Genomic DNA, 14,297 nt, shown 5'->3' with positions numbered 1-14,297 from the left:
CCATGCTCATAAAACTGCACACTCATGCCAGAAATAGAAAGTCACCATGTGCGTGTTTGTGTTTCTCTTTTTTTCTCAGTGTGTCTCAGTACAGCGACGAGAACATGATGCAGCCCTACAACCTGGCTGTTTGCTTCGGTCCAAGCCTGCTGAGGGGGATGGATTCTGATGACGCTGTTGCTAGGCAGCCACAGGTTAACGACCTTGTCAAGACCATGATCCTTCAGCATGACAGCATCTTCCCCAGCCAATCGGAGCTGCCGGGCCCTGTTTACGAGAAGCACATGACTCTGGAGCAGGAGTACTGGTGAGAGGAGTACTCATTGATAAAAATGTTGTTTTTGCTGCAAAAAGACAACAACTCTAAGTTCATAACAGACAGCAATTTCAGTGAACACAACGCAAAGTAAGAAAACAACTTTTTCAGTTTGACATCAAAAGCAGCGAGTTACGACCTGCTAGTCATGAAAATAATGTTGTCTAGTCCCTTTGTTAACCCTTTGTTTAAGCCAACGTTCATTGGATTGGCTGCCCCTCACAAACCGATGGTTTGAAATGCAGGTGGGTGGGGCTCTTTGTTTACATCAAACTACAGAGGACTGATTTCAAAGACACCCTGAAAATCAAAGTGTAAAAATTCTGCAGCTGGCTAGTTCATTTTGCAGAAATTTACTTGTAGCAACTCAAAATGGTACTCAGTTTGTATGCCCCGACCTGCTCGTATACATGCATCACTACAAATGAGATGGTGGATAGTGTCCTGGGGATGTCTTCCCACATCTGGACCATCACTGAGCTCCTGGATAGGCTGAGGTGCAACCTGGAAGCATCAAATGGACTGAAACTTAATTTCCCCGAGGTGTTCCATTAGGTCAGGTGGGGTCCTCAGGCCACCACATGAAGTCTGTTTCACATTGCTGGTCAGAGACATTCACACCAGTGTCCTGCTGGAGGTCATTTTGTAGCTCGGGCAGTTCTCAGTCTGCTCCCTCCCTGCTGATGAGTTAAGGATGTTCTACATCCCTGTCCAGCTCTCCTAGAGTAACTGCCTCTCCCGGAGTCTCCTCCATGCTCTTAAGACTGCGAGGAGACACAGCAAACCTTCTGCCAATGGCACGTATTGATGTGCCATCTTGAGGAGTTGGACTACCTGTGGAACCTCTGTAGGGTCCAGGTATTGCCTCATGCTGCCAGTAGTGACACTAACCTAATGCAAAACTAGTGAGAAAAACTAAAAATACGAGGAGGGGAAAAAATGCCAGAGGCCTCCAGCTGTAAAAGCATTTCTTTTTTAGGGGTTGTCCCATTGTTGCCCCTCTAGTGCATTAACACCAAAGCAGCTGAAACTGATTAATACCCCCTCTGCTACAAAACTGAGAGGATCAATATCCCAGAAATTCGGCTGATGTTTGATCCTGTACTCGGATTAAAAAGTGTACCTTTGGGCTTTTTTGAGCAGTAAATTAAGTAAATACATAAAAGTGCCTATCACGCTCAGTCTGAAAAGATATTTGTTGAAGTATTTACTGTCGTCAGTAAATAATTGGGCAGCAGCCTTTTTGCTCCAGAGATTTGTTGTTCATGTCAAACTTTTAAGACTCAGGCTGAGATGGTTCCAAGTACATAAAGCATCTTCGCCCCTCAGCCCCCTTTTCATGGTTCATCCTCTTGAAACAGAATTTCATGCCACACCAAAGGCACTTCTGTGTAGCTCACAATGCTTTGTGTAAAAACATAACGCTTAATGCTATTAAGCCGACTGCTCGCTAAAATGGAACACTAGCCTCCAGGCTAACCCCCTACAACCCAAAGTCACTCTGTTTCCTTCATGATCTTTTTATTAAAAATCATTCTGTGTGACATTAGACCAAGCCTGAGGTTTTAGGGTCATTTGGGAAATCTCACAGCAGTATGAAGTCTTGCATAAAGAGAGGCTGTGGTGTGACAGTTAGCGGAAGAGAAGAGGAACCGAGCATGACTTTGGTTTTTCTGCTTTTCTGCAGTGAACCAATCACAGAAGAGGGAGATGGGGAGACCGAGCATCTGCCCAGTGAGGATGGTCAGTACACATAAGCACCAACCCTGCCACATTATTGTACTGTTACACTACAAAGGTACATTATAACCTTGCTTTGTGTGTCTGCTGGTGTGTACAGAATGGGAGGCGGTGGCTATGTTTGACTACGTGGCTAGATCCCCGGCGGAGCTTTCCTTCAAGCAGGGAGAGCCTCTCATCCTTCACAGCAAGGCCTCTTCTGATTGGTGGCGAGGAGAGGTGGGAGGGGTTAAGGGCCTCATCCCTCACAAGTACATCAGTGTGCTGGAAGGGTGAGTGACATTTCTATGTCACATAAGCACTGCCAAAATGAAATTTCATGACACCCTTAAGGCATCATTATCATTTCATACAGAATTTACTGTTTTTGCCTGCTATTCAGGTCAGTTTATTCAGTGGCACAATTCAAAGTGAAATTAAGGCAAATCGGTTTCCCTGAGTGAGCGCCACGGCAGCCTGCAGTATGACTGGATAGATTTTCTTTAATAACTCATACATTTGGATACTGTTAAGGTTTAAAGTTAGGAGTGTGGCTGCTTTGAACGACAAGTGCCGACACGGGCACCATGGGTAATTCGATTCACTGAACTGGACCTCTCCATTACAAATGGCCCCACTAATATTCTTTACGAGTTAAAGTGACAGGAAGTGACAAAATGAAAGAAAAACAGCATCTGTGTGTGTGTGTATGCTGATTGGATGCCATTAAATCAGATAAACTGGTAGAATTTAAAACCCAGAAGTGGAGAGAGAAAGTATTTCAGCATCAATTCATATTCTCTGCTTGTGTGTAGGTGTCTGAACTGCATATCTAATTCATAGTGCCTTATACCAATCCACAGTTATCTCTAATACAGATATGAAGAGATAACAGTGCTATGATATCCAACATTTCTCAAAGTTAAAAACTGTGGCCTCAAACATTCCCAGGAGGGTGATTAAATATCAGTGCAGACTAAGCACCATCAGGACATCACAAGTTTCTCAAAGGTCATTTTCTTTTTTGAGGAGCTGTTGCTTTATTTTGAAGTTATTTTGTTCTTGTCACACATAAGTTCACCTCTGCTGCTGGTCCCTCCTACAAAACGTTTGTTGCTCAGTCTTCATCCCATATTTAAAACTGTACTGCTTGTACTTTCTCTTGTGAAATATATATCTCTCTTCTTCTCCTCCCTTAGGTCAGATCGAGGGAAAAGAGAAGAAGGAGGGGGAGGTGGAGGAGGCAGCACTGGAAACCTGACAGCAGAAGATCCACAGACAGAGAACACAACCCGGTACACAGAAGCATACACAAACGAACAAACACACTCAAATGCACACTGCGGTTTATTAAAAACATGTAATAGCCATAAACATCTAAGTACACAAACTCATACGTCTACACAGCTCCACATTTTTGTACAAAGAAGCATATAAGCTCGTGTGCGTAAATAGACTTCAGATGTTTCTGTGTGTGTCTTCACAGGATGCGGGTGAACAGCGATAGCGCTTCGTTGCCAGGACGGCAGAGAGGAAGTGAGGGGAGCCCTAGTCGAAAGCCACCAACCTCCCCCGCCACACGACACCTGCCAGTGTAAGACTCGCACTTATCTTGACGCACTGCAGGCCTCATGCATGTTCAGCATTACTCAGATTGATATAAATTAGGTTTGCAGCCAGTTGAGACTGTGAATAAACTCTGTTCAGGAAAAAACTGCATGAAGGGAAGTAATGTACACGTGAGAGCCGGGAAGTTTTTGCATTACATTTTTTGTACAGCACCACATCACCCTCTGTTTGGACTGCTTACTGAGAGTTACAGTGGGAGAAAATAAAACTGCCGTTATCTATATACGTGTGCATCTATCTATACAAACAATGTGCAACATTACCATTTACATAGTAGTACAGAGTCTTTATTTGCATACATCTGGTCATTCGCAAACTGAAGGCATATTACATCCACTGTAATATCTCATTTTCCATTTACAGTCAGGTACATTCAGTCATTTCTTTAGGTTATGTATTACAAAAAACTGTATCATAAGTCTACACAGAACTTGCAACAAACTGATGCATTCTCATTAACTTTCCCAAAGTTTTACAGCTTCCTCCAGAGTAAAGGTGCACGCTTCTCACCTGGCATTGACAGCTGAGTTAAACAGCAATCTGACAGCCTACACAATAATTCGCTTCAATTCAATTGTTTATTATATAGCACCCAATCATAACTCAAGGCTCTTAGTACTGTAAGAACCCTACAATAACATCTATGTAAAAGTGTAAACTATTTAAGGGTGGGTGATTTTTCCCGAAGTGGTTGTGGCAATCACCAGCCAATCAGGATTGGTGGAATGAGACTGTTGCTTTTGAGAAATACGCAGGGAGGAGCATCCCATGGTGAGACATTGAAACGAATGCTAGGATTGAGAACTCACTTTTAACAGGAAGAAACCTCCAGCAGAACCAGGCTCAGGGAGGGGCAGTCATCTTCCTTGACCAGTTGGGGGTGGGGGAGTTGGGGGAGGAATAAAAGACAAGCTGTGGGTGATTAATAATAACAAATAATAATAATTAAATGCAGACTGGTGTATAAACACATAAAGAGTAAAAAAAAGGTGAATGGAGATGAAACACTCGGTCCATCATGGGAAGCCCCCAGCAGTCTAGACCTATTGCAACATAACTAAGGGAGGGTTCAGGGTCACCTGAACCAGCCCTAACTATAAGCCTTGTCAAAAAGGAAATTAAGCCTAACCTTAAAAGTAGAGCGGCTGTCTGTTTTGTTTTTTTTAATGTTTCAGAACTCTTAATAACAGTGCACTATTCTGGGTTAAACTGCTAGTCACTACTCTTGTATTTTTCAGTTTTACTTCATGGTGCCGGTGTCCTTGTGTCTTTGTATCAGTAGCCCGACACACTGATGCAGAAATTTGTCCATTTGGCTCATCTCCACAGTATTTCTGAGAAAAGCTGCAGCTGCTTACAGGTTTAGGTGGGAGCAGGACTTTCTGCTGCTGAGGATGAGGAATTAGACTTTGTGGATTTATGAATCAGATTGTGGAAAAGCAGAGCTACAGCATAGAAAGTAACATAGCAGGTCAGAACACTGCTTTCCACAATTGCACAATTCAGCTGTAGAATAAATGAGGCCAAGCCCAAAACGTTAGTCTTTATAGCGTGAGAAGATGGAGAGAAAGTTTTCCAACACATTAAAGTAAGGTTCAGATCAGAGGTGGCATCTGCTCGTGTCTTTCAGCATCTCTGTTAAGCTGTTTATGTTTTTTTCTTTCAGGTCTCAGGAGCGAAGGCACACGTTGGACACTCTGAGGCAGGGAAACTTCAGACCCCCTGACAGACCTCCATTCATTCAGGCAGAAAGAACACCAATTGATAAGGTTAGTGGTGTGCCATATTCAACCCTTTGTTAACAACCAAAACAAAAGCATTACATTAAGAAACATTCTAAAATGTGGGTATGACTTTTTATAAAAAAACATCCAGAAGTTCAAATGTATGCACAATATGAAGCAGTAACTTTGCTGGTGGTGTTTTTTTACGATGTTTCATCTGACGAGTGTTAGCTTGCTAGTTTTGCTCGTTGACGTTAGATTTATATTAGAGACTTTTGCATTGTGGCTCACAGCTGCAGGTCTATTTTTGCTTTAAAATGTTAGTTTTAGAGTTGCATCTCTGTCCTGGCTTGCTTTACTGGGTGTTTATTATGAACTCACATAGTCTAAAAGTAGATGTTGGTGCAAAATATGAAGGTTGGTATTACTACATAAAGACTATTAAAAGCAGCCGTGGTGGGCTTTGGGGTTTTTTTTTGCTCTTCTTTCTGGTTAACACCACTAATGCAACTGTGAGAAAGGCGGTTATATATATTCAGAACTGATGATTAGAGAGGGGAAGTACTTTTTATTTTACAGAGAAGGGCTCTAGATAGAAAAATCTGAAAATCCCCTGGAGCCCACTGAAACTCTGAGGTCTTCATCACGGCTGTTTTTATAAGTTCATTCCATTTATTACTTCAGATTGCTTTAAAAAAAAATCATTTAAACAATCAGTTGCCATATTTGTTCCAAGTGACGCATTTTTGTCAACCTGCACAGTAACTTAACTAACCACTTACCACCACTGCAAACTGTGCATGATCAATCACTGCTCTAAGGCATTACTATCATCACATAATTATTTCCCAGCATACAGTAATGTTTAATCAAAGCATGTTTTCACATAATAAGTGTGTGGTTGTGTAGCATTACTTCTTGAGAGCAATTTCCTCATACTCTTTCCATCCTTGTTAAATTGGACAAGCAACGCATGTGATAAAACACTCCGATAATCTGAATAAAGAATGACAGCCACAGACCGGTTTAATGTCAGACAATATTTTTACAGACCGGCCTTTAAGGTGTCGTGGATAAATACAACAAAATAAAATGATACGATCAAGACAAAAACTGTGGTATTTTGTAAATATAATAATAAATGCAAATTCACTGTGTAATTGTGTAACTTTATTAGCAGCGTCCTGAAATGCGCCAACAACAATGAGAATAACATCCTCCTCTCTGCCCCTTAAAGCTCTCTGGTCGCTATGGTAACGCATAAATATTTATTTCAAAATAAGACACACAACTTCAACACGGGAAACTGAGTTAACGATAAAAGCCCTGAAAACCTTAAATTTTACACCCGAGCCACAACTCTGGCGCCCTGGTACCAAACGACTCACAGACCAGTACCGGTCCGTGGCCCGGGGGTTGGGGACCGCTACTTTATATGATATTTGGATCACATCACTTCTTGATTCTGAGTAAGTAACTATGATGTTAGATGTGAGAGTGAATTCAGTCTACAGTGAGAACACCACCAACAACTTATGTTGTTCAGTCAGTGGACTTTCTGTTAAAGTCTAGATTATATTGACTTTGTATACAAAACTCCACCTTCAGAGTCGCTCAGTTATGAGATTCTAAGTTAGAGCCTTCACAAAAAAGTGATGAAAAAAAGGACCTTCCAGTCTTTAACAGTGTCAGGATGCAGCAGTAGAATAATGCAGTATGTAACAGAAAAACTTTGATGTTCACCTCCCCTCCTCCTCCTCCTCTTGCTCTCTCAGGAGATGATCAACCGTCAGATGAACTCTGTGTTCAAGGAGCTCCTGTCTCGCCAGCCTCCCTTGCAGGGGTCTGGCATCACTGCACCTGTGGCCACTGCAGCCCCTGCGCCCTCCTCTTCCTCCTCCTCCTCTTCATTGTCCACCTCCTCCTCTGTTCCTCAGGCTGCCCCTGTGGCCAAAAAAGCAGGATTCGGTCTCAGGGGACGGGCCCTTTTCAGACCGGTGGACTGAGACTGAGGAGGGGACAACCAGGAAATTATTGATTCATTGTCTGACAATGATAATTATCCCGCTGATGCCAATTGTGCATTTGGGAAAGATCTTGATTTTTTTTTCTTGTTTTTTCCTATTTTTTTTGGACACGTGTATAATAAGTGAGTCTCTGCCATCTCATAGTGCCACTATTCTCTGTGCCGTGTATGTCCAGTGTGTCTGGTTTTGGTCTCTTTTTTTGCTTTGTTGTTGTTTTTTTTATGGCCTGGTCTGCTTTTGTTCTCCATGCTTTTGGGATTTTTGGAGAATCAGGGATGTGACTTCACCAGACTGACTATTTAAACGCAGTTGCCATGATACTAACTGTACATCAACAACAGATGACTAAAACTGCCCCCTAGTGGCAGGTCTGAGATCAGTTCACCCAAAAACCTTTTTCCTTATTTAAAAGAGAAAAGAAAACTGATCTGGGGCCTGTGTCTAGGAGTGCCTTCACATCTTTTACTCTATATGTTTAATTCACTTGAAAAGATCTGATAATTTTCAATTCTGCATATTATAATAAAAATGTGACCCAGGCAGATGTGTATGGAACCCAAAGTGTTCAGTATTAGCAGCAAAACATTGTGGCATGATAAAAAGAAAGTGCTCCCTGTTTCAATTCTAAAGGTTTGACGCATCACATAATAAAAATAATCTTTAGCAGATCTTGAAATTAAGTAAATATAACCTCAGATGAAATACAAAATACAACACATTTTATTGAGGTATTAAAGTGTGTGAAGAACTAAGTACTCCTTTACTGCTTTCATATGAAGTAACAGAAATAGTGTCCAGGTGCTGCTATTCAAATCCACCTGATTAACTGAATCAACAAGCAAGTGTGACCATGTATCATCTGCAATGATCTTGGGAGGCATCTGTTGCTGTCCATCAGTGTAGAAAGGTTTTTTTTTACACTTTCTAAACGGTTTAAGTCCATCATTCTATAGTGGAAAGGAATATTTACAAGTGATAAATATTTAGGAATGTTGCCAATTTTCTCAGGAGTGAATGTCCCGGGAAATTTATCCCGAAGTGATATGAGCTACAACTGAGTGAACAGGCCTCATTTAGAAAGTTTAAGTTATTAGCAGTATACCTAGAAAAACGCTGATCCAATATGGTTTGTATGGAACAGGAAATGGCAGATTTTAAACATGATTGATTATATGACAGTAGCTAACTATTTCACCAGTTAATGAAAGTTTACTGTCTAACCCATTTGTTTTTTCCAGCTGACTCTTTTTGGAGAACAACATGCTAGGCACATCATATTTGTTGCTTTATATAAAACATGTTTATTGGAGTTACAGCAGTAGCTAATTTAGAATTGGTTTGGTTTGGTTAGCAGCTAACCCTGCTAGCTCAACAGCTAGCAAGGTTAGCTGTTAGCTGCTTTAGGACGGTAGCATACTGCTAAAAAAAAAGCTAGTGAAAAACACCTCTGTCATTAAATAGTGTGTTATTGGAGAAAAAAAAAATAAAACAAAAAGATTTTTTTAAAATATTTTGTGAATATTTTTTTGAAAAATTCCTTTCAAGCTAAAAAAAATGATCAAGCAACTTTTTATAATGATTATCTCCTAAATCATCTCACAAATTACAACTTAACATTTACATTTATTATTTTGTTGATTGTTTATTTCATATTAATTTATTGAAAACTGAACACTTTGAGACTCCGTGTGTGTTAGCTAGATACGCTGTTAGCACTGAGGTTGGTATACTTGGTCTTTGCATAACAGCATGTTGTGTTGAAAAAACACAGAGAAGAAAAACACATTCCCCTTCATATGTGACGTGGCCTGATATGTTGGCCAAATCTCAGGGCTTATGCAGAGTTAAGGACAGGCTAACTCAGGTTTGGCTTAGAAGGAATAAGAAAGGGTTTTCTCTCAGGTCTTAGGTCGACTTACTCTTCAGCTGGAAACTGTGCCCTTGTCTCGAGAGGCAAAACGGCCCCTATATCAGAGAAGTGTCCGACTCTTTCTCTGATTTAAACTGTGAACACCATGGCGCCATTTTGGTGCCACGATTGAAACCTTTGTCTCATTCATCCACACTTTGGGCCCCCCTTGCTGTGTTTATGGCACCATCATAGGCACTATAAAACATGGACGTAGCTACCGTGATGTCACCTGTTGATGTCTGAGGTCCCGTTTTGAAGCCACAAGATGAACATTTCTGTTGCCACCATCTTGGTTGCAAGACACTGGATCCAATGAGGACAAGCAGCAGTGAAACTGCTTGCTCAATGGTCGATATCTTGTGACTGACAAGTCATTAGACAGTGCATGAGCAGAAAATGCCACTGCTAATCTTCCTTTTTGAGACATGATATAACCAAGATTTTACTTTTTATTATTATTGTATATGACCCAAAACAAGTGACTAAAGTAAAGTTTTACCCAAAGACCCCTACAGTCTTTTTCAACAACAGCTATTGCCATCTGGTGGCCTTCAGAGAGAATGCAGGTTTTTAGGCACTTCTGCATTGGCTTTATTTTCCTTTACCAGGAAGCATGTGTTTTTCCCCACAGGTCCCATTCAAACGTGTTTCAGGATTCCTGCAGCGAGGTGAACAGCTCCTTTGACTCTAAAAGCATTTTAAAATCTTACATACATCATCTCACATTTTTTGTGTTTCAGTATTGGAAAAATGAAAGAAGAGTTGTTTTGTTTTCACCTTCTTTTATTGATTATGCATCTATGGTTAAAACACCCTGTTGTTCTGGATCACTGTTCGATGATGTCACTAAGTTTACTGCGTCCAACTGTATATGTGGTTAAAAAAATGAATAAAGATGACAAAGTGATGAATGGTTAACAGATTGTTGTTGTATTTAAGGGGATTGTTGTTCATTTGACTGGTGTGACTGCCACACGTGGTTCAGCTGAACTCGGGCATGATGGGGGTACAAGTGGTTGCGCTGTGCTTCTGAACATGGCTCTCCAGTAGTCACTCAAAGATTTTGCCTCTGGAAAAATAAGCAACCCCAACTTCCTGCGTGTGACAGTCTCTCTTGCAGTCTGACTCATCACTGTGGTGAATCAGTGTTGTATTAATGTTAATTGAAACATGTTTACGACACAATTGGTCTCTGTGGGTGCATGTGTCATTGTTTCTGTTTTAGGAAACCACACCAATTCTGTAATGCGATCATTTGGACCCATCTGCTCCTTCTCCTAAAATAACCCCTTGACACAGCCACCCAACACACACGCACACACACACACACACCACACATAGAGAGCTACTGCACTCCTGACACACTAAGTCGGTGTCAGACACTGTAGGTGTCTGTTGTGTCTCTGCATGTCCTGTAAATTCCACTTCAGCTTCGAGGGACATTGTGATGAAGCCGCTAAACTGATCTCATTGACATTTCAGATTAGCACTAAGCAGAGCACCCCTGCCCCATCTTTCTCTCCCTCTGAGGGTGTCTGTCAGTAAGAAAGGATTAAGATACCATTTTGTTTTTTTAAAAAAAAGGTAAGTAAGACATGATTTATTCATATCTTTGCTGTCTCTGTGGTGAATCGTAAATCTTGAATTGAAAGTTTCATAGGAAGCACCGATATATTTTTTCACCTTTTTGATAGAAATGTTCTAAATGCACGCGTGTTAGATCCGACCACTGGCTGCACTATATCTAATGCGACCACTGGCCGCACTGCAGAGCTTTCCATTTAAAAATGCCGTCTTAAAATTACCAGCTGCTATTTACAGATTTTGGACTGACTTCTTTTTCGGGAGGCTGAAGAACAGGTGGAAGTGCCAGAGCTCAGCTCACTTTTACACTGGCCTGCAATCAGCTGGAGGAGTGAGTCTCTGTCTGTGGGTTGAATCTAGTTGGCTTCAACAATTCTGCGTGATTCGAATGCAAACATTTACATTTGCTTTTAGCGAAGATGATGATGGTGAGCGACGACTGCCTGGTGGAGTGTAAGATTGACGACAGCGATGAAGACGACGGAGGGGAGGAACAGATAAACACTCCCCCTCCTCCCCCAGAGTTTGCATCCAAATCCTCAACCCCTGCACCCAAAGCTCCAACTCCACCTGGAGCTCTGACTACACCCAGGGCCCCGACTCCCCCCATAGCTCCAGCTCCACCTGCTGCTCCTCCTACACCAGCAGCCACTCGTCCTGTCAGCAGGGATCCTCGTGGTATCAACCAGCACCTAAAGGTCCTGATGTTTGTTCTCTTTATTATGAGTCTGCTTTGTCACAACATCTGCCCTTGAGTCCTAAAATCCAGATGTCACACACAGTCCTACCAGAAAATTGTTTTTTTAACCTTCTACTTGGATCTGACCAGTCAGAACTGTTATCTATATCTAAGACAAAATATCTGAGATAAAAAAGTATTTTTGGGGAATTTGTACACTCTTTATAAGACTATCTTGGTTTTTAAAATGCTGCACACTTGTGAGACTGCACAATCATTTTCACCCTCATTTTCCCATCCGACAGACAGATGTCCCCGTTTATTTTATTTTTTTCCCGAGTTTCTTTTTGCCTTTTTTGGGAGGGGGCTCTTTCTCTTTGGAAAGAGTTAAATGGGACAATCTATAGATGACACAAATAAAACCCCAAAGAACACAACAAAACAGCAGTGAAATAACCCTTAATGATTGAAAGAGTTAATGCAACAGAAAATCTCAGATAAGCCACACATGGCACATTTCATTTTCCCAAACTTTGTGACATTTTGATAATAAAACGAATTTAAATCATTTAATATTGTTTTATTTTGAAGTTAACTACATTATTTTTAATCATTTTTAATATAACATTAAGCTGACCAGAAATGCTGTGAATGGTATTCCCAGAGTGATCGCTCAGATACAGATATTCCAGATAATTTCCTGCTGCAAACATAGTTTCCAACATGAGTTGTCTGAGTGAAAAAACATAAAATATAATAAATTATTTCTGTTATAATGGAATATCTAGGAATAGGAATGAAATAGCTTTCAGTACAGATACACAAACCAAAACCTGCCTGCATGACAACCATGCACATTGTGCATGGTTGTCATGTTAAAGATCTAACTGATCAAGATAGCAGTTAAAACTATCCTGATAAAAATAGAATTAACTTTGCCTAGTTTATTGTGTTCAGCCTCAGCTTTCTCTCCTGTTACCTTTTACAGGTGGAGGTCAGTGATGTGTTGGCAGAACCCAGCAAACCTCACAGCATAGACCAAGTGTGGATTTACAGCGTCACTGGCTTTGAGAATGCTCGTATCTGGACGTACCAGTGCCTCTCCTTGCTTTTTGCTGTGCCCTGCGCTCTCGTTTGTGGCATTTTCCTGGCCATTCTTGCCTGCCTTCATGTCTGGTATGGTAGAGAGTTATTAAATATTTCTCCTCTGGACACACATTGCTTTATCTGCAAATAACCACAAACACACATCCACAGTATTATTAGGATTATTGGCATGTTTTTTTTTCCTAGCAGGAAAGAGTGTAGTTAGCCTCTAATGAAAAATCAGACACAGCCTCTACTTTAAAACATGTTCAATATAACATTTGAGTGCATGGACTATATATCAGAGATGGACAAAGTTGTCACCTAACCCCTTACATATTCGTCTCTGCCCAGTTCATACCAGCATCCTGTTTTACTGTGTGTATACAGTTAGGATTAGGACTAAGGGGCAGTGGCAGTTCTTTATGGCACAATTCACATGTGCAGAAATAGGTATGCAGACAATCACATTATAACAATGTCACATGAATAAAACTCTCTTCTAGACACTGAGGAAGGTTCACTAAAATGAAACCTCAGTGGACTAAGGTCATAAGTACGGAAGAGCCCACTTTTTTTTTCCAGTGGCCCTAATCCTCTTCCATACACAAGCAAAAGAAACCTTATTTACAGTCTTGGCTATCCTGTTAGCAGTATTGCAGATGTCTCACTTATAAATGTAAAAGAATTTTTGGGTCAAATAAGATTTTGTTGTTGTTGTACTGCAAGTGTAGTCGCACCACAGCCAGCAGATATTCAGCAGTACTAATTTTCAGCTTTGTTACATGCGTGCAGAAATTTCTCCAACTTGTGTGAATCTTTTAATTATGTCCTATAGATGATGAGATATGTAGAATCTTTGTAAATGTGCAGCTGTTGCAGCTTTGGACAAGTCTTGTGTTTTTGTTACTGGTGTTTGAACAATTGTTTCACAATTTATAGATGAAATTTTTTTTGCAAGCTGGTGAACTTCTGCCCCTCTTTACTTCTGAGAAACTCAGCCTCTCTTTCTGTAGCTGTTTGCCACATGAGTGTTCAGACACATTACACAGGTGTTTCTGCTGCCTAAGCCATCTTCACTAACTTACTCTAATCTTTGTCTGTGCCTAGGTTTCTGGTTCCCTGCATACAGCTGAGCAACACTTTCCTTCCATGCCTGCGGTCCTTGTGTATGTGTGCTGTCAACGTTGTCATCTCTCCATTCTGTGCATCTGTTGCTCTCTGCTGCAGCCAAATCGCAATTTCACTGTCGAACAAGGACTGGATTCAAATGAAAGACAAAGACACAGTATGAATGCAAGATATGCACTCAGTAGGTGACTGAGTGAATGCTTAAATTGGGGGCCTATTTCTCTTTTCTTTCTTTTTCTTCATGTTTTTTTTTTAAATTTATGGTTTATTAACCTGCTCTGTTAATCCTACTCAAAATGTTTTCTGCATGTAAACCAATTTCTGCTATTACTTCCACCATCAGGCTATAAAGAAATGTACTGCTACTGCTAATACTACTATTATTATTGTTGTTGTTGTTGTTAATCATTTGATTTCTGGTTTATTTGTATGAAAGCTGAAACAAACTACAAATAAAAATGTCAAGACTTCCACGGGTATTTATTTATTT

General features: G+C 40.8%; 2 protein-coding genes across 5 annotated transcripts in view; both read left to right on the top strand.

Annotated features, from left to right (window-relative positions):
- arhgap4b (Rho GTPase activating protein 4b) overlaps positions 1–10,234 on the top strand; it is a 32,216-nt gene extending 21,982 nt beyond the window's left edge. For both annotated transcript variants that reach the window (XM_006785257.3, XM_006785256.3), the window contains exons 18-24: positions 80–307; positions 2,004–2,059; positions 2,157–2,328; positions 3,235–3,330; positions 3,522–3,629; positions 5,331–5,433; positions 7,164–10,234. In XM_006785257.3, the coding sequence (XP_006785320.2) occupies positions 80–307; positions 2,004–2,059; positions 2,157–2,328; positions 3,235–3,330; positions 3,522–3,629; positions 5,331–5,433; positions 7,164–7,394 (994 nt within the window). In that variant the 3' untranslated portion in view covers positions 7,395–10,234. The remainder of the gene's footprint in view (positions 1–79; positions 308–2,003; positions 2,060–2,156; positions 2,329–3,234; positions 3,331–3,521; positions 3,630–5,330; positions 5,434–7,163) is intronic.
- Positions 10,235–10,667: 433 nt separating this feature from the next.
- cav4b (caveolin 4b) lies at positions 10,668–14,265 on the top strand. 3 transcript variants are annotated; one of them, XM_006785258.2, is made up of 6 exons: positions 10,684–10,711; positions 10,810–10,911; positions 11,149–11,242; positions 11,326–11,609; positions 12,579–12,766; positions 13,787–14,265. In XM_006785258.2, the coding sequence occupies exons 4-6, from the start codon at positions 11,331–11,333 to the stop codon at positions 13,968–13,970; spliced, it is 651 nt and encodes a 216-aa protein (XP_006785321.1). In that variant the 5' UTR covers positions 10,684–10,711; positions 10,810–10,911; positions 11,149–11,242; positions 11,326–11,330; the 3' UTR covers positions 13,971–14,265. The 3 variants fall into 3 exon arrangements, with proteins under 3 accessions (XP_035761561.1, XP_035761560.1, XP_006785321.1); XM_035905668.2 differs by having other exon boundaries at positions 10,668–10,911; positions 11,176–11,242; XM_035905667.2 differs by having other exon boundaries at positions 10,668–10,911.
- The last annotated feature ends 32 nt before the right edge of the window (positions 14,266–14,297 follow it).

The sequence above is a fragment of the Neolamprologus brichardi genome, chromosome 20, assembly GCF_056152115.1.
Source record: "Neolamprologus brichardi isolate AB-2024 chromosome 20, ASM5615211v1, whole genome shotgun sequence".
NCBI classification, from domain to species: Eukaryota; Metazoa; Chordata; class Actinopteri; order Cichliformes; family Cichlidae; genus Neolamprologus; species Neolamprologus brichardi.
Note: the sequence above shows the minus strand (reverse complement) of the source record. Positions and strands in the feature narration are given on the sequence as shown.